The sequence below is a fragment of the Oryctolagus cuniculus genome, chromosome 6, assembly GCF_964237555.1.
Source record: "Oryctolagus cuniculus chromosome 6, mOryCun1.1, whole genome shotgun sequence".
NCBI lineage: Eukaryota > Metazoa > Chordata > Mammalia > Lagomorpha > Leporidae > Oryctolagus > Oryctolagus cuniculus.
This window is the reverse complement of record NC_091437.1, coordinates 8,991,721-9,013,875: the sequence shown is the minus strand read 5'-3', so window position 1 is coordinate 9,013,875 and position 22,155 is coordinate 8,991,721. Positions and strand designations below refer to the sequence as shown.

At 44.5% G+C, this 22,155-nt stretch overlaps 1 protein-coding gene and 1 non-coding gene across 9 annotated transcripts in view; one reads left to right on the top strand and one right to left on the bottom strand.

Annotated features, from left to right (window-relative positions):
* DMXL1 (Dmx like 1) overlaps positions 1-8,039 on the bottom strand; it is a 171,307-nt gene extending 163,268 nt beyond the window's left edge. For all 8 annotated transcript variants that reach the window (XM_070076024.1, XM_070076025.1, XM_070076026.1 and 5 more), the window contains exon 1: positions 7,593-8,039. In XM_070076024.1, the coding sequence (XP_069932125.1) occupies positions 7,593-7,679 (87 nt within the window). In that variant the 5' untranslated portion in view covers positions 7,680-8,039. The remainder of the gene's footprint in view (positions 1-7,592) is intronic.
* Positions 8,040-8,452: 413 nt separating this feature from the next.
* The window catches only part of LOC108176450 (uncharacterized), a 46,060-nt gene continuing 32,357 nt past the window's right edge, over positions 8,453-22,155 (top strand). The window contains exon 1 of the transcript XR_011389657.1: positions 8,453-8,642. This is a non-coding gene — a transcript (uncharacterized protein). The remainder of the gene's footprint in view (positions 8,643-22,155) is intronic.

Genomic DNA, 22,155 nt, shown 5'->3' with positions numbered 1-22,155 from the left:
TCAGGAGATATTTTTCTACAGATGATATAAACTGGGTATCATCCAAAAATTTACTGAAATAGATATATCTTCTAGATATTTCTTATAGACCACTGTAATAGCTCAAACTCCAGAGCCTATAACATTTGATCAGGTAATAAGCACAAAAAGTATCAATAAAATAGGAAAAATAGATTTTTTAAAGATTTTCATTTGATTTATTTGAAAGAGTGATAAACAGGAAGGGAGAAACAGGGGGTGAGGAGGAGAAAGAGAGAGGAAGAAAGGAATAGAGGGAGAGAGAGAGAGAGAGAGGAAGAGAGAAAGAGAGAGATCATCCATCCACTCCTCAAATGACCACAATAGCCAGATCTAGTCCAGGCCAAAGCCAGGAAGACAGAACTCCATGTCAGCACGTTAGCAGGAAGCTAGATCAGAATCAGAGGAGGGGGCTGGAGCTGTGGCATGGTGAGTAAAGCTGCCAACTGTAGTGCCGAATCGAGTTTCAGCTGCTCCACTTCTGATCCAGCTCTCTGCTATGGTCTGGGAAAGCGCAGAAGATGGCCAAGTCCTTGGGTTTCTGCACCTGTGTGGGAGACCTGGAAGAGCTCCCAGCTCCTGGCTTCGGATTAGCACAGCTTCAGCTATTGCGGCCAATTGGGGAGTGAACCAGTGGATGGAAGATCTGTCTCTCTCTCTCTGCCTCTCCATTTCTTCGCGTAACTCTGACTTTCAAATAAATAAATAAATCTTAAAAAAAAAAAAAAAATCACGGGAGCTAGGACTCCAACTAGCACTCCAATATGGGATGCTGTGTCACAGTGGCTTAACCCATGTGCCACAATGCCAGTTCTGGCCCTTTAACTTAAAAAAGGGCTGACTGGGGCCGGTGCTGTGGCGTAGCGGGTAAGGCCACAATCTGCAGTGTCAGCATTCCATATGGGTGCCAGTTCCAGTGCCAGCTGCTCCACTTCTGATCCAGCTCTCTGCTATGGCCTGAGAACGCAGTAGAAGATGACCCAAGTCCTTGAGCCCCTGCACCTGTGTGGAGACCTGGAAGGAGCTCCTGGCTCCTGGTTTCAGATCTGCTTAGCTCCTGCCATAGCGACCATCTGGGGAGTGAACCAGTGGATGAAAGACTTCTCTCTCTCTCTCTCTCTCTCTCTGCCTCTACCTCTGTAACTCTGCCTTTCAAATAAATAAATAAATCTTAAAAAAAAAAAAAGGCTTATTATGAATTTAAAATAATTCAACTACCACTAAATTCTAAAAGAGAAATAATTCACCCAACTTGATTTTAAATAAAAATCTAAGATGTAATATAATACACACTACTTCTAAATCAAACTCTAAAGTTAGGTAGGGGGCCGGTATTGTGGTACAGCAGATTCAAGTCCTGGCATGAAGTGCCAGCATCCCATATGAGCACCATTTCTAGTTCTGGCTGCTCCATTTCCAATCCAGCTCTTTGTTATGGCCTGGGAAAGCAGTAGAAGATGGCCCAAGTCCTTGGGTCCCCGCACCCACGTTGGGGACCTGGAAGAGGCTCCTGGCTCCTGGCTTCGGATTGGCATAGCTCTGGTCACTGCAGCAATTTGGGGAGTGAATAAGTGGATGGAAGACCTCTCTCTCTGTCTATACCTCTCTCTGTAACTCTTTCAAAAAAAATATATCTTTAAAAAAAAATAGGTGGATAGATTTTTCTAAAATAACTATTTACAAAAATTTATTTCAAGGTGCCCTGAATACATAATGTAGAAGGTTATGAAAGCAACATGAACAGCACTGGCTTATCAAATAAACTGTCATGCAATATCCATATATTTCCATTGGTACACCAGTTGCTTCTATCGAAGGACCCACTATCAGAACAATGGATTATTAACCAGTGAAAACTGGCAAATACTGTTAGGCACACATGACATTTAGTTTATTAACACTGAGACTAAACAGGATGCATAGGAAGAACAGAGTCAACTGTGTGCTATAAGACATATAACTAAAACATGATTTTTAACTAAACACCAAAGGCTATTACAATCTGTATCCTAACTTGGATACTCTGTGATTTCCATTAGAAACCCAGATTTCCTTTTCACTGACGTTTTGTTTTAACCAACCATTAGATTAACCATCAGATTAATATTCCAATTTCATTCTGGTGTATGCCGTGGTTAAATGACTTAGGTATGGAAAATTGTAATTATCTATGATATGCTTATTCTCTTTTTTAAAATGTAATATTGAGAACCAATATTATTTAAATGTTCAAGGGTATTTTAAAACTACGAAACATTGATATTTCTAAGTTCAATTTAGTACTTTCAATGGCTTCAAAACCTCCAGACATCTTTCTCTTTCTCCAATGGGGACAGTAGCAAAGTTTCCCCTCCTGTATTCACCTCACACGCTCCATTCTAAAAAAAAAAAAAAAAAACCTTGCCATCCTCCTAATATAACAATCATATTGCCACCAGTGAAGGCTCACCTCAAGTGATCAAAACATCAAAAAAGATGTGTACCATCCAGAAAAAAGAGAATGCTTATTCAGCCCCCTTATCTCTTAACAAACACCCACAGAGCTGCAGGCTTTTGACTTCTATCTAATGTGGGTCCCCTCATCTAGTGACACCGAGTTGTCTAACACTAAGACCTGTAACTAGAGCTCTAACAGATTTTGCTATCCCTCTTAATAGCTAAAGTGTTTAAAATACAAATCAGAGAAAGGAGTCCCAGATAACCACACAATACTGCCATCTCTTAGAAATCCTTTCTGGCCGGCGCCACGGCTCACTAGGCTAATCCTCCGCCTTGCGGCGCCGGCACACCGGGTTATAGTCCCGGTCGGGGCGCCGGATTCTGTCCCGGTTGCCCCTCTTCCAGGCCAGCTCTCTGCTGTGGCCAGGGAGTGCAGTGGAGGATGGACCAAGTGCTTGGGCCCTGTACCCCATGGGAGACCAGGAGAAGCACCTGGCTCCTGCCATCGGATCAGCGCTGTGTACCGGCCGTGGCGGCCATTGGAGGGCGAACCAACGGCAAAGGAAGACCTTTCTCTCTGTCTCTCTCTCTCTCACTGTCCACTCTGCCTGTCAAAAAAAAAGAAAAAGAAAAAAAAAAAAAGAAATCCTTTCTAAGGGGCCGGTGCTGTGGCTCAATAGGCTAATCCTCCGCCTGCGGCACTGGCACACCAGGTTCTAGTCCTGGTCGGGCACCAGATTCTGTCCCGGTTGCTCCTCTTCCAGGCCAGCTCTCTGCTGTGGCCCAGGAAGGCAGTGGAGGATGGCCCAAGTCCTTGGGCCCTGCACCTGCATGGGAGACCAGGAGAAGGACCTGGCTCCTGGCTTTGGATCAGCGTGGTGCACCGGCCGCAGCGTGCAGGCCCTGGCGGCCACTGGAAGGTGAACCAATGGTAAAGGAAGACCTTTCTGTCTGTCTCTCTCTCTCTCACTGTCCACTCTGCCTGTCCAAAAAAAAAAAAAAAAAAAAAGAAAGAAAGAAAAGAAATCCTTTCCAGGGGACCGGTGCTGTGGTGCAGCAGGTTAATGCCCTGGCCTGAAGTGCTGGCATCCCATATGGGTGCTGGTTCTAGTCCCAGCTGCTCCACTTCCGATCCAGATCTCTGCTATGGCCTGGGAAAGCAGTGGAAGATGGTTCAAGTCCCTGGGCCCCTGCATCCACGTGGAGACATGGAAGAAGCACCTGGCTCCTAGCTTTGGATCTGTGCAGCTCCAGCCGTTACAGCCATCTGGGGAGTGAACCAGAGGATGGAAGATCTCTCCCTCTGTCTCTACCTTTCTATGCAACTGTCTTTCAAATAAATAAAATACATCCTTAAAAAAAAGTCTTTCCATTTCATTCAAAACAGTTTCCATCTCATTCAAAACACAATTTCAACAGTAGAGGATGGATAAATTACAAAAGAAAAAGAAAAAAAAATCTATAATGTTATCAGTATACACAAAAATATTAGGAAATTTAAATTCTAATTAACTGTGCTTTTTAATTTGTCCTTTATAACCAGAATAATTATAATTACAACAGTTGTCAACAATCAGGCCCAGATGGTACAAATAGTTTCACTCTAACATTGGTAGGTAGAAAATTAACAAAGAAAGGAGTGAAGAAAGCATTCCAACAAACAAGAGAAAAAAAAAATTTGCTTTAAGCATACCTGAAGCACTCTCTGGTTGTTCACCTAACACTGATGAAATGTTTAAAGAAATTTTAATAGAAATATTTTATTTGGATTCAAATCTAAATTATTTAAGCTGCTTAAAGTATTACCTATACTGCAGTAGGTTTCCTTAAAAATTTTCTATCAATCCATTCAACCAGTATTTTTTTTTTTAAGATTTATTTATTTATTTGAAAGTCAGAGCTACAGAGAGGCAGAGGCAGAGACAGAGAGAGGTCTTCCATCTGCTGGTTCACTCCCCAGATAGCTGCAAGGGCTGGAGCTGGGCTGATCCAAAGCCCAGCTTTGGATTCTTCAGGTCTCTCATGCGAGGGCAGGGGCCCAAGCACTTGGGCCATCTTCTACTACTGTCCCAGGCCATGACAGAGAGCTGGATGGGAAAAGGAGCAGCCAGGACTCGAACCGGTGCCCATAAGGGATGCTGCACCGCAGGTGGTGGCTCTACCTGCTCCACAGCATTGGCCTCCCAACCAGTATTTATTAATTTTTAGCATCAGGAATCAAAATGAATATAATCTTAATGTTACAAAACAGCACTGAAAGAGTTTCACATGTGCTAAGCCATGAGCTTAGAGTTAGCAGTTTGTCAACAACTCTGTAAGTACTACTGCAGTTCTCCCTTACAGATGAGAAAAAAACAGAACTCCAAAGACTGTAAAAGAATTTACCCATGCATAAACAGTTAACTATAAGAGACCACGCGGAAATCAAATCCAGGTAATGACTGCACCATCAGGTAACATCACTTCCCCAATCACTGTTCTAGGTGCTCACAATGAAGCCAGAGAGAATGCACACTTACACAAGGGAAGACTGGCTAATGATATAATCAAAGTCCAAACAGAGCGCTTTGGAAGTCTAACAGACACCTACTAGAAGCTTTCTTACTGAGGGCAAAGTCAAAATAACTTGAGGCCAGTTTAAGTAGTAAAAATATATACTAATATCTATTAGTAATTGCATATTTTTACATCTCAAAAAATGAGAACTGGCATCAATTTCCTTTACACTTGAAACCTATCAGACTTTCTGCAGAAAACAGGATCTGGTCTACCGTAATCTTTCAAAGCAAGAAAGGGAGTTATCTGAAAAAAAGCAAAGGGAGGATATACAAACATGGGGCTGTTTTATGAGATGGCAGAAATGTACCAGAAGGGGCAAAAATATTCTCCAAGGAGGAATATAAGAGGAGGATCTCACATCTCTACCTCAAGGAAAACTGTAATTGAGAGAGATCTTGTATTCATCACACCCTATCATTGATGTTTGCTGTCTTCCTATCAAATAGAGAAGTCGCAACCTAAAAAAGTTACAACTCAAGACGGAAACAATAGATTCTGTTCGCGGACATGAGACAAGGAAAAGGGACAATTTCAAGAGATAAACTTGGGGGCTGTGGCAAAGCTGGCTAAGCTGTGGCCTAGAGCGCTGACATCCCATATGAGTGCCAGTCCGAGTTCTGGCTGCTCTGCTTCCAATCCAGTTCCCTGGTAATGCGCCTGGGAGAGCAGCAGAAGATGGCCCAAGTGCTTGGGCCCCTGATGCCCACGTGGGAGACCCAGATAGATTCCCAGGCTCAAGGCTTTGGCCTGGCACAGCTTTGACCATTGCAGCCAACTGGGAAGTGAAACAGCAGGTAAGAGATTTCTTTCTGTCTCTAACTCTGCCTTTCAAATAAATAAAATAAATCCTAAAAAAAAAACAAAAGAGATAAACTTAAAGTGTTATTTAAGTGTCCAGGAAACTGAAGGCAACCAACTTAATTCTACATTCAAGAGTCAGGAATGGATTATCTGCAGAGAAAATCCTTACTATGAATCCTTAAACTATTACCAAAATGAAGAGCTGGAATCTCATTATACTAAACCAAAAAAAAAAAAAAAAAAAAAAAATAGCTTGTTTAGAGGAATGCTTCCAGAGGACTATGAGAAAGCTGCAGCAGACTTGGTGGGAGATAATTAAAGCCTGCTCTATGGAAATGGACTTAAAATACAGAACTGAACAACAAGCGACATGATGGTGTAGGATGACCATATAAACCTTGGCACATTAACTGACCTCTCCTTAAAAATAACACAGAGACGTTTTCCAAGGTTTTACAGAGGAATGCACCCAGGCATATAAATAAACCATCAAACTATACATGCTTTGAAGTTCACATCACTGGCTGACATAGATTCTGAGTGCCTTACTGAGGCAAGTTCTCTGAACTGACATTGGAGGCAGCACAGACATAACTTGAGAAGGTGACAGAGAATGTAACAATAATATTCCATAGCTTTCCACTTGGAAAACCTAATATTGTTTATTTGCCTCCTTTACACAAGCTGAGAGCAATTCCCAGCTGTAGGGAGGCTACAGTTGCCCTGTGCAAGGCACAGAGCTCAGTCATTTGCCTGTTAGGGCTAGGCAAACATTTAGGAGCAGAATCTTACCAGCTGCTAGTCTGGCCTGCAAACTCTGGTGCCTGTGAGTCCCTCTACAGGGGAGAGACAGCCTCCACTGCGAGCAAAGTGCTTGGCTGGCACAACTCTCCAATTCCAGCACTAAATGCCTACACCATGTTAGACGCGGAGTATTACAGCTGAGACTGACAAGGGCCATAAAAAAAAAAAAAAAAAAAAAAGGCCAAGAGCAGAGAGGAAAACTGTGACACTCGAAGTCCAAGATGACTACACTTGGGAAAGCTGTTTCTTTTGTTTTACTTAAACGAAACTGAGTTTTACTTTTAGTTGCAGTTGAAGAAACAGCTACACAAGTTGCAGCCAAATTCCCCGGCACTATCAACTATGTTTTAAAGGGGGTCAGGTGCAATGGTCCCGGTTGGAAGCGCTTCTCAAAACTGTAGTGCAGGCATAAAACTCCGCCGGGCGGGAGGCGGCCCGAGGTCTGCGGCATCTGTTGGCGGCCAGGACACAGCGAGTCGCTTCCAGGAACGCTCCGGCCCGGAATGCCCACTGCGAGGCAGAGGCGGGCAGCTGAGCTGGACAATCTAAAACCAATCCCGTGTTCCAGGGCTGCGGGACTGGAAAGGGCGCTGGGACTTCTCGACGGAAAACACTTTCTCCTTCCAGTTACTCCTCGGTGAATCCCAAGTAGAAAAACAAAATTAGACGAAAAAGCCGCGTTTTCCCCACGTCGCTCACTCAGCGCCAGCAACGGCTTTCAAGGACTCGCTTTGGCTTTGACTCCACTTTTGACCTTAACACGTGAAACCAGCCCCAGCCACGCCTAAATCTAACCTCTGGGGGCCCCGAAGCGGGGACACTCCAAAGCCGCCCCCCGCCCAGCCCGTTACTCAGCGAAGGCCGCCGGGGATCCGCGGCCGGGGCGAGCCCCCACGATCGCAGCGCCGCGCCCGGCCCCGCGGTCCCAGGCCCGGCCGGGCCGCGGACGCCTCCCGCGCTCCCGCACTCACCGTGAAGCGCTGGTCGCCGACGCTGCCCACGGAGAAGCAGTGGTCGCCGGGGTTCACGGCCCCCGTCAGCACCTGGTGCAGGTTCATGACGGCGCCTCAGACCCGCCGCGGCGCCCTCAGGGGCGGCGGCCGCTCTCCGGCAGCGATCCGAGCCGCTCCGCCGGGGCCCGCAGCGCATCCCGAGCCCCGGAGGGGGCGGGCCGGCCGAGCGCCGCGCTGCTGCGCGCACCTGTCACCGCCCGCGCGGGCCCAGGTGCAGCCCCGAGGCCGCCCGGGGCCGAGCTCGGGCCGGGAGAGCCGCGCCGAGCGCACACCGCCTCCGGGCCCGGGTCCGAGGCCCCGACCGAGGACAGCGGCGCGCGCGCCCTCCCGCCCGACCTGTCCCTTCCCGGCGCCGGTGCCCGCCGCCGCCACGGTCCTCCGCAGCTCACGACGCGGCTCGGGGTCCCTGCTGCCGAAACATCGCGAGATTTCCCCCGCGAGCAGGACGGCTGTGGCAAAGGACTCACTTTTTAATCACAGCGCACATCTCTGCAAGTAAACCGTCCCCCCCCCAAAAAAAACTCCTAAACTGGCCAATCCGGACCGCCATTCCAGCCAGGGTTCCGCCCCATGCTGAGCGCAGACCAATCTCCGTGAGGCTTAGGAAGGAGCCCGCAGTGCGTTTGAGCGTTGGGTTCAAGGGGCCCAGCGGCAGCCTCGTGAACCTGGAATGAGATGCGGTTTATCTCAGGAGGGTGTAGATGACGGCTTCAGCTGACCGTTGGGCCGGGAAGTTTACGGCAGAGGAGCGCATTAGACGCGGAGCCCCAGTTTGCTCGGCCCGGCCTGGACTACAAGTCCCAGCATGCACCGCGCCAGGGCGCCGCGGGCGACTCTGGGAGCGGCGGTCCCCGCCCGCTGCGCGGTCACTGCTAGCGAGACCGGGCGGTTCTGAAAGCCTGCGTTCCTGACAGCCGAGTCGGACTGTGTGGGGACCCGGGTTTTGAGGTAATGCAGGTCCGAGGAGCGTAGGCGGCCTGCTCCCGGCGTGCTCCGACCCTACTGGCGGTGAGCAGAGACTATGTCTTTAATTGCTGCGTTCGTTTTCTGCGGCATACCCTTAAACAGAAAGACTTCAAACTGAAACTGGGTGAGAGGAATGCCGATAAGTGTTTCCCTTTGCTTTTCCGTTTCTGCCATATACGTTTATCTTGTAATAGAAGTTACTTTGGGGAAAAAGAAAGTTCTTGGACGAACTTAAAAGAAAATGAATTCCGATATTTATCCTAGTATCTTCCTAAACATGAGGGATGGAGCCGTTTATACATTAAAAAAAAAAAAAAAAAACTTTGAGGTTTAACAGTTTTAAAATTTTTGTTATACCTCTTTAATTTCTTTTACTTACTTGACATGTTAAAGTGACTTTAGATTAATTTTGTATTTTAGACCTTAAATCAGGATTGTTCATGTGGTTGTGTGAGTCCTACATAAATTCCGTGGCTGACTCCTAGTTTAATACATTCATGCACTTTATTCCGTCCGGTTTGCGAGAGGTGCGCGCGCACGCACACACACACACACACACACACACACACCCCATCCACTGGTTCCCTCCCCAAATGGCTGCCGTGCCCAGGGCTGGATGGGGGCCAAAGCCACGCTGGATCAGAAGCAGGTGCGCAATGTTGAACCCAGCCACTCTCCTGTGAGGCAAGCATCTTAGCCGGTTCCTCAGCTGCCGGGCTAAATGCTGAAACTTCAGTGTTTGGTTTTGAAGGGCATGCGATGAGGCACAAAAAAATAAGTGACCTAGTAGTTGGAAAATAGGAGATCTGTCCCACTTCCCCCTTTTAAGTTTTATGTATTTATTTGAAAGGCTCTTAACAGAGACAGGGAGTTATCTTCCATCTGCTAGTTCACTCCCAAATTACCGCAACAGAGCGGGACACACCATTTGGCTCTCCCAAGTGGATAGCAGGGGTCCAGGCACTTGGTCCATCTTCTGCTGCCTTCCCAGGCACATTTTCAAGGAGCAAGATTGGAAGCAGAGCAACCAGTTTGGAACTGGCACACACAGCTTAACCCGTTACCCCACAATACCAACCCCTGAGATCCATTCATGATTCTCGCATTAACTAGTTGTCTGACTTTGTAAAATGTTCAAGTTTTCCTTATTTGTAAAAGTAGAAAGTTTAACTTACCAAGAATATTTTGTCTGGAATTCTTTCTTTTAAAAAAAAATTATTTATTTGAAAGAGTTACAGAGAGAGGAGAGGTGGAGAGAGAGAGAGAGGTCTTCCATCCAATGGTTCACTCCGCAGTTGGCCTCAAGGGCCGGAGCTGTGCCGATCTGAAGCCAGGAGCCAGGAGCTTCCTCCGGGTCTCCCACATGGGTGCTGGGGCCCAAAGACCTGGGCCATCTTGTACTGCTTTCCCAGGCCATAGCAGAGAGCTGGATCAGAAGAGGAGCAGCTGGGACTAGAACCGACGCCCATATGGGATGCCAGTGCTTCAGGCCAGGGCGTTAACCCGCTGTGCCACAGTGCCAGCCCCTGGAATTATCATTTCTATAAATTGTGCATCTGTTAATTTTCCTTTAAGTTCCTTTAGCCTATGAGTATGAACTTTTGAAACTGAGTTTGAACCCCACCCTAGGCACTCACTTGGACAGGTTACTTAATCTCTTTGTGCTTCAATTTGTTTTTCTGTAAAGTGAGCTTTGGACTTTCAGTCCAAATCGAATGTCTTGGCAGTGTTTGAGACCACTGCAGATTTCTGTGGCCATTCTAGTCTGGATCCAAAACTATAGAAATAAAATATCTAAATTTGGCCTGGGGATGCCTCCATACTCTGAGCCCCTAAGTAAGGAATTGCAACCTAACTTAGTACATAAACAGCACTTCTTATAACACAGAACAGATACTAACAGTTGAATACAAGGATAAAATTAACTAAGACCTGACTGATGTACACATAAAAGATTCTCTGAAAAAGCTGTCCCAGAGAGGTGGCCACAGCAAACCCCTTTGCCTGTATAAAAGAACAAAGTTGTAGCAGTTCATTTAAAGATCATCACTGATATTATTTTCAATTCTAGAATCAGAAAACACTATATTTCATGGTCTTATGGAGTGAGTAAAAGAAGTTGGTTTTATAGACCAAAAAGTGACAATAAAGCAGAAACAAGCAAAAACCAGATTGGTCATTTCCAAAGTAGCTTTCCTTCAGGTTGCTTCTTTTGTGCAAGGCTTGAAGCAGAGGAAAATTTCATATAATGCCAGTAGAAACTGACCTGTTCAGGAAATGTGGCTGTTATCTCTCTATTTGTGATCTCTGACAAGGTCAGAAAAGCAGCTTCAGTTTGATGGCTAGAACTGTAGTATAAGTGACACCATTTTTATTTTAGGCCAGGCCTGCGCAAGAGCTTAGTCCAAAACAATGTCTTGTAATTGTCATCTAGCATCTCCAAACTGCTGTTCACATAGATCATCCCCTTAGTGTAGCAGAGCTGCTCAGTTCTAAACCCATTCCTGACTTAAGCAGGAACTTTCTGGAACTGACCTTATGAGAAGATTAGTAAGCTAAGAAGTTGGAGCGGGTAAAGGTGAATTGTGCATTTGTCTCATTCTGCCCTGCCTGTGCCCGGCCAGCAGGTCTAGAACCTCGTGCTGTCTGCCTCCAGGCTGCTCTCTCAGTGTCCAAAGATCACAAAGCCACTGCTGACACAGAAAGCCAGGAAAATTACTGAATCAAATTAATCCCTGAATTGAAAATGAATTGTATCTTTCAGGCTTTGAAGGCTTGAAGGCTTTGTAACCTTATTTTTTTCCTTTAGTTTCTAAGAAATCAAGGAGGAGGGCCGGCGCCGCGGCTCACTAGGCTAATCCTCCGCCTAGCGGCGCCGGCACACCGGGTTCTAGTCCCGGTCGGGGCACCGGATTCTGTCCCGGTTGCCCCTCTTCCAGGCCAGCCCTCTGCTGTGGCCAGGGAGTGCAGTGGAGGATGGCCCAGGTGCTTGGGCCCTGCACCCCATGGGAGACCAGGAAAAGCACCTGGCTCCTGGCTCCTGCCATCGGATCAGCGCGGTGCGCCGGCCGCAGCGCGCCGGCCGCGGCGGCCATTGGAGGGTGAACCAACGGCAAAGGAAGACCTTTCTCTCTGTCTCTCTCTCACTGTCCACTCTGCCTGTCAAAAAAAATAAAAAAAAAAAAAAAAAAAAAAAAAAAGAAATCAAGGAGGAAAAATGCCTCTTAAAAAGAGGAAGTCGTCTTTAAAAAATGAAATTCTGTGTATTTCCTATTATCACTAACAGAAAGATCTCTTAAAAAACCCAGGTGGTAAGTGGTTTTGAGGACTGGCAGACCAAAGAGAAATTACGCTGTGCTCCCTGTTTGTCTTCAAAGGGAGAGGTAGTTTTATCGAAGTCACTGGGTAGTGACCGTGTAAATAAAACCAAGCAGGGGCAGGTGTTTGGCGTGGTCATTAAGCTTCTGGTTGAGGTGCCTGTATCCCGTAATTGGAGTGCGGGAGTTTGAGTTCCATGGATTCCAGCTTCCTGCTAGTGTGCACCCTGGGAAGCAACCATTGATGGTTCAAGTAATTGAGTTCCCGCTACCCACTTGAGAGCCCTGGATGAAGTTCTTGTGCTTCAGCCCAAGTGTGTGTGTGTTTGGGGGGCAGGATGGGGAATGAAGCTGTTGGAGACATTGGTGAAGTGAACCAGCAGATGGGAGCTCACACACACTCTGCCAAAATAATTAATAATTAGTTATAAAAGCCATAAAGCCACACTCTTGAGATTCTTAAAAGTGAAAAAGGGCATATGAGTAGTCAGCACAGGAAAAGTAATCATTTCTTTTCCTCGAGATCTGATTTCCTGAAATTTTTTATTCATTGCCTCCTCCCCTTTTCCAGCTCATGGGTCTAAGTCCCTCTCCCTCAAGTGGCTTCTCCACAGTCGCCACCAACAGAGGATTCAGTCTCCACTGTCAACACCCAGCAGATAAGAGAAGGTGCAGGAGGAATCTCCAATGTCATAATTGCTGAATCAAGGGAAGTGTGTTGCTGGAATTTCACATTAGCATTCTGAAAATATTTTCTTAAAATATCACAAGGGTCTCTGTGCAGCACAGGCACAGAAACTCTAGAAAGTTGCCTGTACTGACAAAAACAACCTTGCCTATAGCAAAATACATCAGAAACAATGTGGATTGAATAGCCATTTGAGGGGGCCAGCACTGTGAAATGGGCACCAGTTTGTATCCAGGCTGCTCTACTTCTGATCCAGTTCCATGCTAATGGCCTGAAAAAAGCAGTGGAAGATGATCTAAGTGTTTAGGTCCCTGCAACCCACCACCCACATGGGAGCCTCTGAAGAAGCTTCTGGCTCCTGGCCTTGCTGGGCCCAGCGCTGGGCCAATGCAGCCGTTTGTGGAGTGAACCAGTGGATGGAAGATACCTCTGTGTGTGTGTGTCTGTGTGTGCCTGTGTCTGCCCATATTTCCCTCTCTCTGCATAACTCTTTCAAAGTAAATAAATATCTTTTAAAAAATAGACATTTGAGCAATGAATTGGGAACCTAACCATAATTTTATAATAATGTTGCTATACACAAAATTAATTCCAATATTCCCTAAAACTTGGAGGTTGCTACTCTGTATGCTTGACTCAAATCGCATGCTCATCTGAAGGGTTTTCCAGCCACAGGAATCTAAAGAATAAATATTTCATTTCTGTTTTTTAAAGATTTATTTATTTGAAAGCATTACAGAGAGGCAAAGAGAAAGAGGTCTTCCATCACTGGTTCACTCCCCAAATGGCCACTCCCCACATTGGCTAGAACTGGGCCAATCAGGAGCCAGCAGCCTCTTCCAGGTCTCCCATGTTCGTGCAGGGGCTCAAGGACTTGGGCCATCTTCTACTGCTTTCTCAGGCCATAGCAGAGAGCTGGATCGGAAGTAGTGCAGCTGGGACTCGAACCAGCCCCTGTATGATATGTTGGCACTGCCAGTGGTGTCTTTCCCTGCTATGCCACAGCAACGGCCCCAAGGACGATTATTTCTAAAAGTTAATGTTCATTAAACACCACTCTCTACTCCTACACTATAATAGATATTTTCTCACTTAAACCTTAACGGTCCTATAAGGGTAGCTTTTTTTTTTTTTTTTTTTTTCAAATGAAGAAACCTAAATTGGAAGATATTAAATAACTTGCCCTGGTACATTAGATCTCCATATCCTAACCACCCAAGAATTTGAACTCAGGGCTCTTAGGCTGCAAAGATTGTTTACGTGTTCTGCAAAGACCACTGAATCCCAAGGGAATACAGTCCCAACAAACTACTCCCTACCACCCTCCACCCCCAAGCTGAAAAGTGTGAAGAGATCAGAGAGGTAAGTTGAAAAGGGGCATTAAAGTGGGAGAGAATAAAAATAAAGCTTGGCATGAAAAGTCCAGAAAAGAAAACCTAGTCACTCTTGAAGAACATTTCTTCTGGAAGCTCTGCATAGTAGTGTAATAACAGAAATTCCACTAAATGAGAACTCAAAGAGGACAAAATAATGAAAGAAAAAGATTTCAGAACTAAAGAAACAAATCAAGAATATGATTTTACAACATGAATAGAATAAGGAATAGAACAGACATGGTTGAAAATGAAACTTCTGATGTTAAAGAAAATAATTATAAAACTGCAAGATGAGATAAAAACAACTGAAAAGTTTGAAACAGGAAGAGAAACAATAACTATGTTAGTCATGAATTTTAAACAAAATGATCACCTGTTTTACAATTTTAAGGTTGGAGAGTAATTCTGGAAAAGTTTTTCGGAGAATTACTGGGGCCAGCTCTGTGGCATAGCTGGTAAAGCCACTGCCTGCAGTGCCAGCATCCCATATGGGTACCAGTTCAAGTCTTGGCTGCTTCACTTCTAATCCAGCTCTCTGCCATGGCCTGGGAAAGAGTCAGAAGATGGCCCAACTCCTTGGGCCCCTGCACCAGTGCGGGAGACCAAGAATTAGCTCCTGGCTCCTGGCTTTGGATCAGCCCAGCTCCCCCCATTGCAGCCATTGGGGGAGTGAACCAGTAGATAGAAACCTCTCTCTTTCTGCTTCTATCATTCTGTAACTTTGCCTTTCAAATAAATAAGTAAGTCTTTTAAAAAGAGAGAGAGAAAGAAAAGGAAAATTATTTGAAAACGGTAGAATATATTTACTTATTTTAATTTTTTTTAAATGTGAGTATGTTTATTATTAAAAAATCAGAATGTGGAAGACAAAAAGCAGATAAAAGTAATTCAAATCTCTCCACACAAGAGTTAGTCACTCTTGGTATGTTGTTCTTTGTATATTACAAATATTTTTTATCAAAAAAGTGTAACTACTTTATGACCTATTTTTAAGCAACATTTTGTTGAGAACACCATTGTCTATAGTGAAACATACCTCTTTAGCCTCATTTAAGTGACTGTGGTATCCAGTGAATATATATACCATACACTATACAAATAACCTCCTGTGGGTGTACACACTTGAAAGGTTTTTATTTTTAGTGATTCTTGTTAAATACTTTCCCTTTACCTCTCAGAAAGGCAATTAACAGTTATTCTGTGTGGGTTGCCCATTGCTCCATAACCCATTCTCCATCCCACTACCACTTAATTCTCCTATCAGCAACCCTTCTCATTCAAACCACAAAGACCAGACACATGACCATTAATAAAAATAACAGATCAGACATGCAGTATATTATATGTGTTTTCACAATGAATGCAATCTTCATAGTGTAATTCCCATGTTACAGGTAAGGAAACAAACAGTTCAGGTAAAGATCAGTCATTTCCTAAAGCTCCAAGTCCAGTGCATCTGCAAGAGAGCACAGCCTTTAAACACTGGGCTCCATCTCCCCTCAGGTTCTTGGCCACTGTGTTTGACTCAAGGATGAACCCTAGGATTTTTTGCTGCAGCTAGCAGGGGATTCTTGTCTTTTTCAAAGAATGAACCATTTTCCCTGACATAGATGGTGCCTGACAGTTTTAGGCAAGAATAAAAGAGAAGGAAATAGAACTGAGTTCTGGTTTCCATAGGGAGTAAGAGGAAGTCATGATAGTCTCATTTGAACCCTTGATCAAATGCTGTTTAATGTCCATGCTACCCAATTATGTGAGCCTGAAATCCTGCCCACCAACTTCTTTTTTCCTAAGTTGGTAAGAATTCTGTTTGGATCACAAGATATTAATAGGTGACAAGTTATACTCCAACAAACACAAGAGTGTGAAATTTCCAGCTTCTTTGGAAAATAACAGTGTGTGGACAAGCAGAGAGAAAATCATCAGAGATTGGAGGAAGGAAGAACACCGTTCCTGAAAAATTGCTTCAAATAGAACTAGGTTCATTTGCTGCAGTAGGACTTTTAAAAATAAAAGTGCAGGCATCAAGTAAAAATCAATCCCCCTCCCCCCAAAAAAAAATCCAACATAGCTCTGAGGAAATAGAAGAAAGAGTTGTGAGAAGAATGAATTGCTCAATCTTTCACCTGCTTAGTTTTCGTACTCTATTCAGCAGAGGAAAGGGAAAAACAAGCTTCAGAAGGAAAATCTGTAAGCCGTGTAAAAGTCCTTAATTCTGTAACTGAAATTGCTGGAAATTCAACTGGCCACAAGCTGTTTCTCTGGGCGGACTCCTTGCTCTGCATGCAGAGCCTTTGATTATAGGTCTTGGATCAAAAGCACCCATAAAGGGAGAGTTGCAGATTGTAAACACTGCTTTAATTAAAGCAAATCTGAAATAATAGCACACTTTCAGTAAGTGGGGTCTTTTGTTTTCTGAATCTTAAGAGCTAGAGGGACATAAAAGAAATGCCTTTTTGTTTTTTGAAAACAAGTCACTTTTGCCATACACATTTCTGGAGAGGGGAGTGGATCTCATCTTAAAGCTTGTATTTTTCAAAAATGAAATTTTAAAAATAGGTAGAAGGTACTTTTGCACGTTTCTAATTTTCTGTGAGATAATGCAGTTCAGTTTTGTCATGACGTATGTTTTTGGCCTGAGAATCTTCCTAGAAAATATTTTGAAATTTTTTTCCTTCTGGAAGAGTCTTAAGGTTCCTTTCAAAAAAGTAGGAATGAAGACAAACCACTGATGAGTGAGCCAGCATTATGGAGCTGTGGGTTAAACCACCACTTGTGAAGCTGATATCCCAGGCTGGAGTGCTGCTTTGACACAGCTTCCTGATGAAGCAACTGAGAGGCAGCAAAAGATGGTCCAAGTGCTTGGACTGCTCCACTCGCGTGGGAGACCCGGCTGGAGTTCTGAGCTCCTGGCTTCAGCCCAACTCAGTCATACCAAATTGGCATGGAAGATGATGATGGGATTTGGGCAGTGTTCAAAGCTTGGGTGGTGGCAACTTTTAGTTCCTTAACTCATCCAAACTTTGCCTCACTACATCAATGCTACAAAGCTAAGAGAAAGGATATCCATTGGCCGGCGCCGTGGCTCAATAGGCTAATCCTCCACCTTGCGGCGCCGGCACACCGGGTTCTAGTCCCGGTTGGGGCGCCGGATTCTGTCCCGGTCGCCCCTCTTCCAGGCCAGCTCTCTGCTATGGCCAGGGAGTGCAGTGGAGGATGGCCCAGGTGCTTGGGCCCTGCACCCCATGGGAGACCAGGAAAAGCACCTGGCTCCTGGCTCCTGCCAGGATCAGCGCGGTGCGCCGGCTGCAGCGGCGGCCATTGGAGGGTGAACCAACGGCAAAAGGAAGACCTTTCTCTCTGTCTCTCTCTCTCACTGTCCACTCTGCCTGTCAAAAAAAAAAAAAAAAAAAAAAAAAAAAAAAAAAAAAAAAAAAAAAAAGAAAGGATATCCATTAAATGTCAAGAGTTTAATTTTAGGAAGGGAAGTGACTTGCAATAGAGTAAAAAGAAAGCTAAGAACTAATACTTAGTGTTGAGCAGCGGTCTGGGTCAGCCCCTCTAATTTAATCAAGTGGGTGGGAGGGACAGTGAGGAATCATAGGAGGTGTTTTAAGAAGTATGTTTGGGGGGCCAGCACTGTGGTGTAGCTGGTAAAGCCGCCACCTGCAGTGCCGGAATCCCACATAGGCACTGCTTTGAGTCCCAGCTGCTCCACTTTTGATCCAGCTCTCTGCTATGGCCTGAGAAAGCAGTAGAAGATGGCCCAGATCCTTGGGCTCCTGCACCCACATGGGAGACCCAGAAGAAGCTCCTGGCTCCTGGCTTTGGACCGGTGCAGCTCGAGCCATTGCAGCCATCCGGGGAGTGAACCAGTGGATAGAAGACACCTTTTTCTCTCTTCCTCTGCCTCTCTGTAACTCTGCCATTCAAATGGGTAGATAAATCTTGAAAAAAATATATGTTTGGGGCAGCACTGGGTCCCAGTGTGTTAAGCCACTACTTGGGACATCTGCATTCTATAACAGATGGCATGCCAGTTGGATTCCCAGCTTCTGTCTAACACTACCTCCAATCTGACTTCCTACTTGTGCATTCTGGGAGGCAGCAGATGATGGCTCAAGTGCTTGGGTCCCTGCCACCCATGTAGAAAACCTGGATGGAGCTCTGAGCTCCTGTCTTTGGCCTGGCCCAGCCCTATTGTGTTTGGGGGAGTGAACCAATGAATAGGAGATTCTCTCTTTCTCTCTCTCTCTCTCTCTCTCTCTCTCTCTCTTTCTCTCCCTCTCTCTCCCCTTTCAAATAAAGAAGAATATACAAATCAACATTTTTAAAAAATGGTGCTTTTTTGAAAATTTGCTTGGATTCTTGGAGTTGGGTCGGGAAGATATTGCTCAAAGGACAAAGAGAATCAAGAAGACAGCATTGGATTTAGTGTTTCAGGAAGTCATTGGTGACTTTCAGGAATGCCCTTTTGTAAAGTGGAGGGTATCAATGTTGGATTAGATTGTAAAGGCATAAGGAGGCCTTGCTTGGCAGCAAAAACTATAAGTTGTCCTTGCCCTTGACTTACTCATTGTCCTTTTCTCAAACTGGGTACTGGAAGGAGAAACCGATGAGGAAAATTACAAGGCTCTGAAGAACTGGCACCTAGGAGGGACTCAGTCTTCCAGCAATGCCTTGAAGCTAACTCAGACCCTGAGAGCTTTTGAATGAAAACAGATTATCTTCCTTTTTCTTTGGTTCGAATCGGCTTTACTTTTAAAAAGTTTTTGGTTGGTTCATTTTTAGGGATTAAAAGTTGTGTAATTGCCCCCTTTATCTGGAAGGCTGTACAGGGACAGGTGCTGACTGAAGCACTCCTAGAGGTCAACAGACAAAAAGGGGGTGGTTTCCTAGGCTTCACCCAGAAAACAAGTCCTCTCTAGCAGTGGCTTTGGACCACTGTCCTGAACAGTCTAATTACTTTGCTTCCCTGACCTTGATTGCTACCTTTGGGGGAGATTTAAAGCCTGCTCACCCTTTTAAACTTGCCAAGTCTTGCTGCTGCTTCCAAGTCAGTAATCTTGCCCTACCCAGACCCCTTACTGTCTGACCACACTGCTTAGCTATCCCATTTGTGTCACACCTTCCTGCCTATGCCTCCTATACAAGGGCCTATGTAGGAACTACCTTCTTATGCCATTGGGAAGCCTTTAAAGATCTTGAAAAAAATAAGACAATAAAGAATAAAGAATGGAGGAGTTGAATTAGGAAATGGTAAATGTAGAGATAGAGACTTTCGGCTAGAGAAGAAGGAGGTGGAATAAGAAAGGATAAACGTGATACCTTCATCCCTCTGCACTATAGGAAGTGAATCCTTTTCAAAGCAGGAATGTGATTGTATATGAATTATGTTTCAGTAGAATAGGTTTTTAAAGAGCAGTGAATGTAGGTGATTGAATAAGGTTTTTAAAGTATTGAGTTTAAAAGTCACATTCATCTGAGAGTAGCAGTTCCCTTTAATGATGTTTCCATTAAGAATGTTTGCAGTGGTCTACATACACCTCCCTTCCTTTCTTATTAAAATATGAAATTGCTCCAAAAGTTCTTACAGAATCTGTTCACTCTCTACTAATCATTCCAAGGACAGGACAGGGCATAACCATATGTTTACTAATCAAATGCAAACATGATGAATATACTAAATGTTGCAAGATGTAAATAGTGTTTACATAGTATGTGTTAAATAAAAATTATAGGAGACCCTTATTTTAGACTCATCTCCTGTACTGGGATCCAACGGGCCCCAAATGGAGTCATCCATGCTAAAGATCCAGGACACCAAATAAAAACCAAATTGCTGGCCAGCACCGCGGCTCAATAGGCTAATCCTCTGCCTAGCAGCGCCGGCACACCGGGTTCTAGCCCAGTCGGGGCGCCGGATTCTGTCCCGGTTGCCCCTCTTCCAGGCCAGCTCTCTGCTGTGGCCAGGGAGCGCAGTGGAGGATGGCCCAAGTGCTTGGGCCCTGCACCCCATGGGAGACCAGGATAAGTACCTGGCTCCTGCTTTCAGATCCATGCGGTGTGCCAGCCACAGCGCGCCGGCCGCGGCGGCCATTGGAGGGTGAACCAAGGGCAAAGGAAGACCTTTCTCTCTGTCTCTCTCTCTCTCACTGTCCACTCTGCCTGTCAAAAAAAAAAAAAAAAAAAAGAAAAGAAAAAGAAAAAGAAAAAAAATTATCTGGACAGAGAAATCAAGAGAGGTAACAGCTACATTTTCCAAATCAGCTAGTTTCAATTGGCATATTAATAGCATCCCCTCTGCCTTCATATTTACACAAAAAAGTAACCTGCAAAACCTGATGTCAACCAGCCAGTTATTTTTCTATTGCTCTGTCTCCATGGTCCCCACGTTACAAGGAAAGTAGCCAATCTGATTTTTGGCTTTGTTTCTGCTTTTTTCAGCCCTTCTCTACCTATAAAAATCAAACTCTCCTGCTTAACTCGTGGAAGCTCTTTTTCTGTTTTACAGAATGAAATGTTGCCGGATAATAGAAATAAAAATAAAGCCAATCAATATCTTTAAATTGCTGTAATTTCGTCCATTGACAATGTTAGGCTGTACATAACAGACTACGTAATCAGCAATGCCTTAAATAATAAAGACAGAGTTGTGTCATACAACAAAGATGCAGGGTGGTCAGTAGCTAAGTGTGGGCCTTCCCCTATTAGACACACATTGGCTATAGAAGCATCAGATATCTTGTGCTCACTTGACAACATGCGGGAAGGGTAGGAAGGAAAAAGGCATTCTTACTTTCTACTTTTTTTTTTTTTTTTTTTTTTTGGTCAGGAGGAAAAATATTTCTAGGAGGCTAGCAAAAAAATTTCCTGTTTTATCTTAAAGGCCAGATGTGGGCCACATTGCAAACTTTTAGCTTTAAAAAATGCCAGAGAAGTGAATAACTGCTTGCTTAGCCTTAGAGATCGAAGTACAAGACAGGAGGGAACTGAAAATGAGTGTTGGATAGGCAGTGAAACTGTCTGTTGCATTACTCACTGGGAAAAAGAATAACACAACCAAGAAATAATTGCTTGAGAAACCTCAGATGTAAGCAGATTTCAGTTAAACCTCAGTAAAGCTCAAAAACTGAGGAGCAAGTTTTGAGATGTGAACAGTATGCTGGAAAAACAAACAAAACTTCAAACAACTAAGCATGTTAAGACAATCTGGTTAATACAGTTTTATAATTTGGACTTCACTGAGTTTGGGAGGACTGAAGATTGCTTCTACTAGTAGCTAACTTTTCATGGAGTTCTCTGCCCCTGTGCGGATGCCTAGGTGGCCAACAGCCTGGGTGTTTTCCTCTCAGGTTAACTGTAAGTGTCTCTAACAGCCACTCCCAATGACAGTGTTTGCTTTTCTTTTCATTTTAATTTTGGATTGGGTTGTGCTTGACTTTAAGTCAAACACTTCCTATCTTACATATGGTACTAGAAGAAAGGTTCTGATATTTGGAGGAATATAACTTGATTCTTAGACCTTAGATCTCTACGAAAGCCCAGAGTTCAGAAAAACAACTTTTTCATTCAGGCTATGACCAAGCCATCTATTGTGAAAGTATACTCCTCCTAAGAAACTTGCAAACTCACAGAATGTCTTTGGATATTTTTTTATTGCTCCCAAGGAGAAAGGACACCACATGGGTTTCTTTCTAACGTTTCCTAACAAACAGAAATGTTGTGCACGTATTATGGCTTTAACAACTTTGACTACATTGACTACTGCAATTTTGGTTTTAAAAAAGCATATACAGAAGTAATTAAAGGTAGTACTTACTATTAGGGAGTTTGTAGTGAAGTAAAAAGAAGTCAGGGCAGACATTAAGTATCATAGTTAAGATACTGCTTGGGATGCCTGCGTTGCATATCCATATGTCTGGGTACAAGGCCAGGCTCTACTCCTGATTCCAGCTTCCTGCTAATATGCACCCTGGAAGGCAGCAGGTTCAAATAGTTGGGATGTTGCCACTATCATGGAAGACATGGAGTGAGTTCTTCCTGGGCTGGGGGCCTTCAGCTTGGCACAGACCTAGTTTAGTGGACATTTAATGAGGGAACCAGTGGATGGAAGATACCTCTCTATCTTTGTCTCTCCCTGTCTCTCTGTCACTCTTTCAGATAAATAAGTA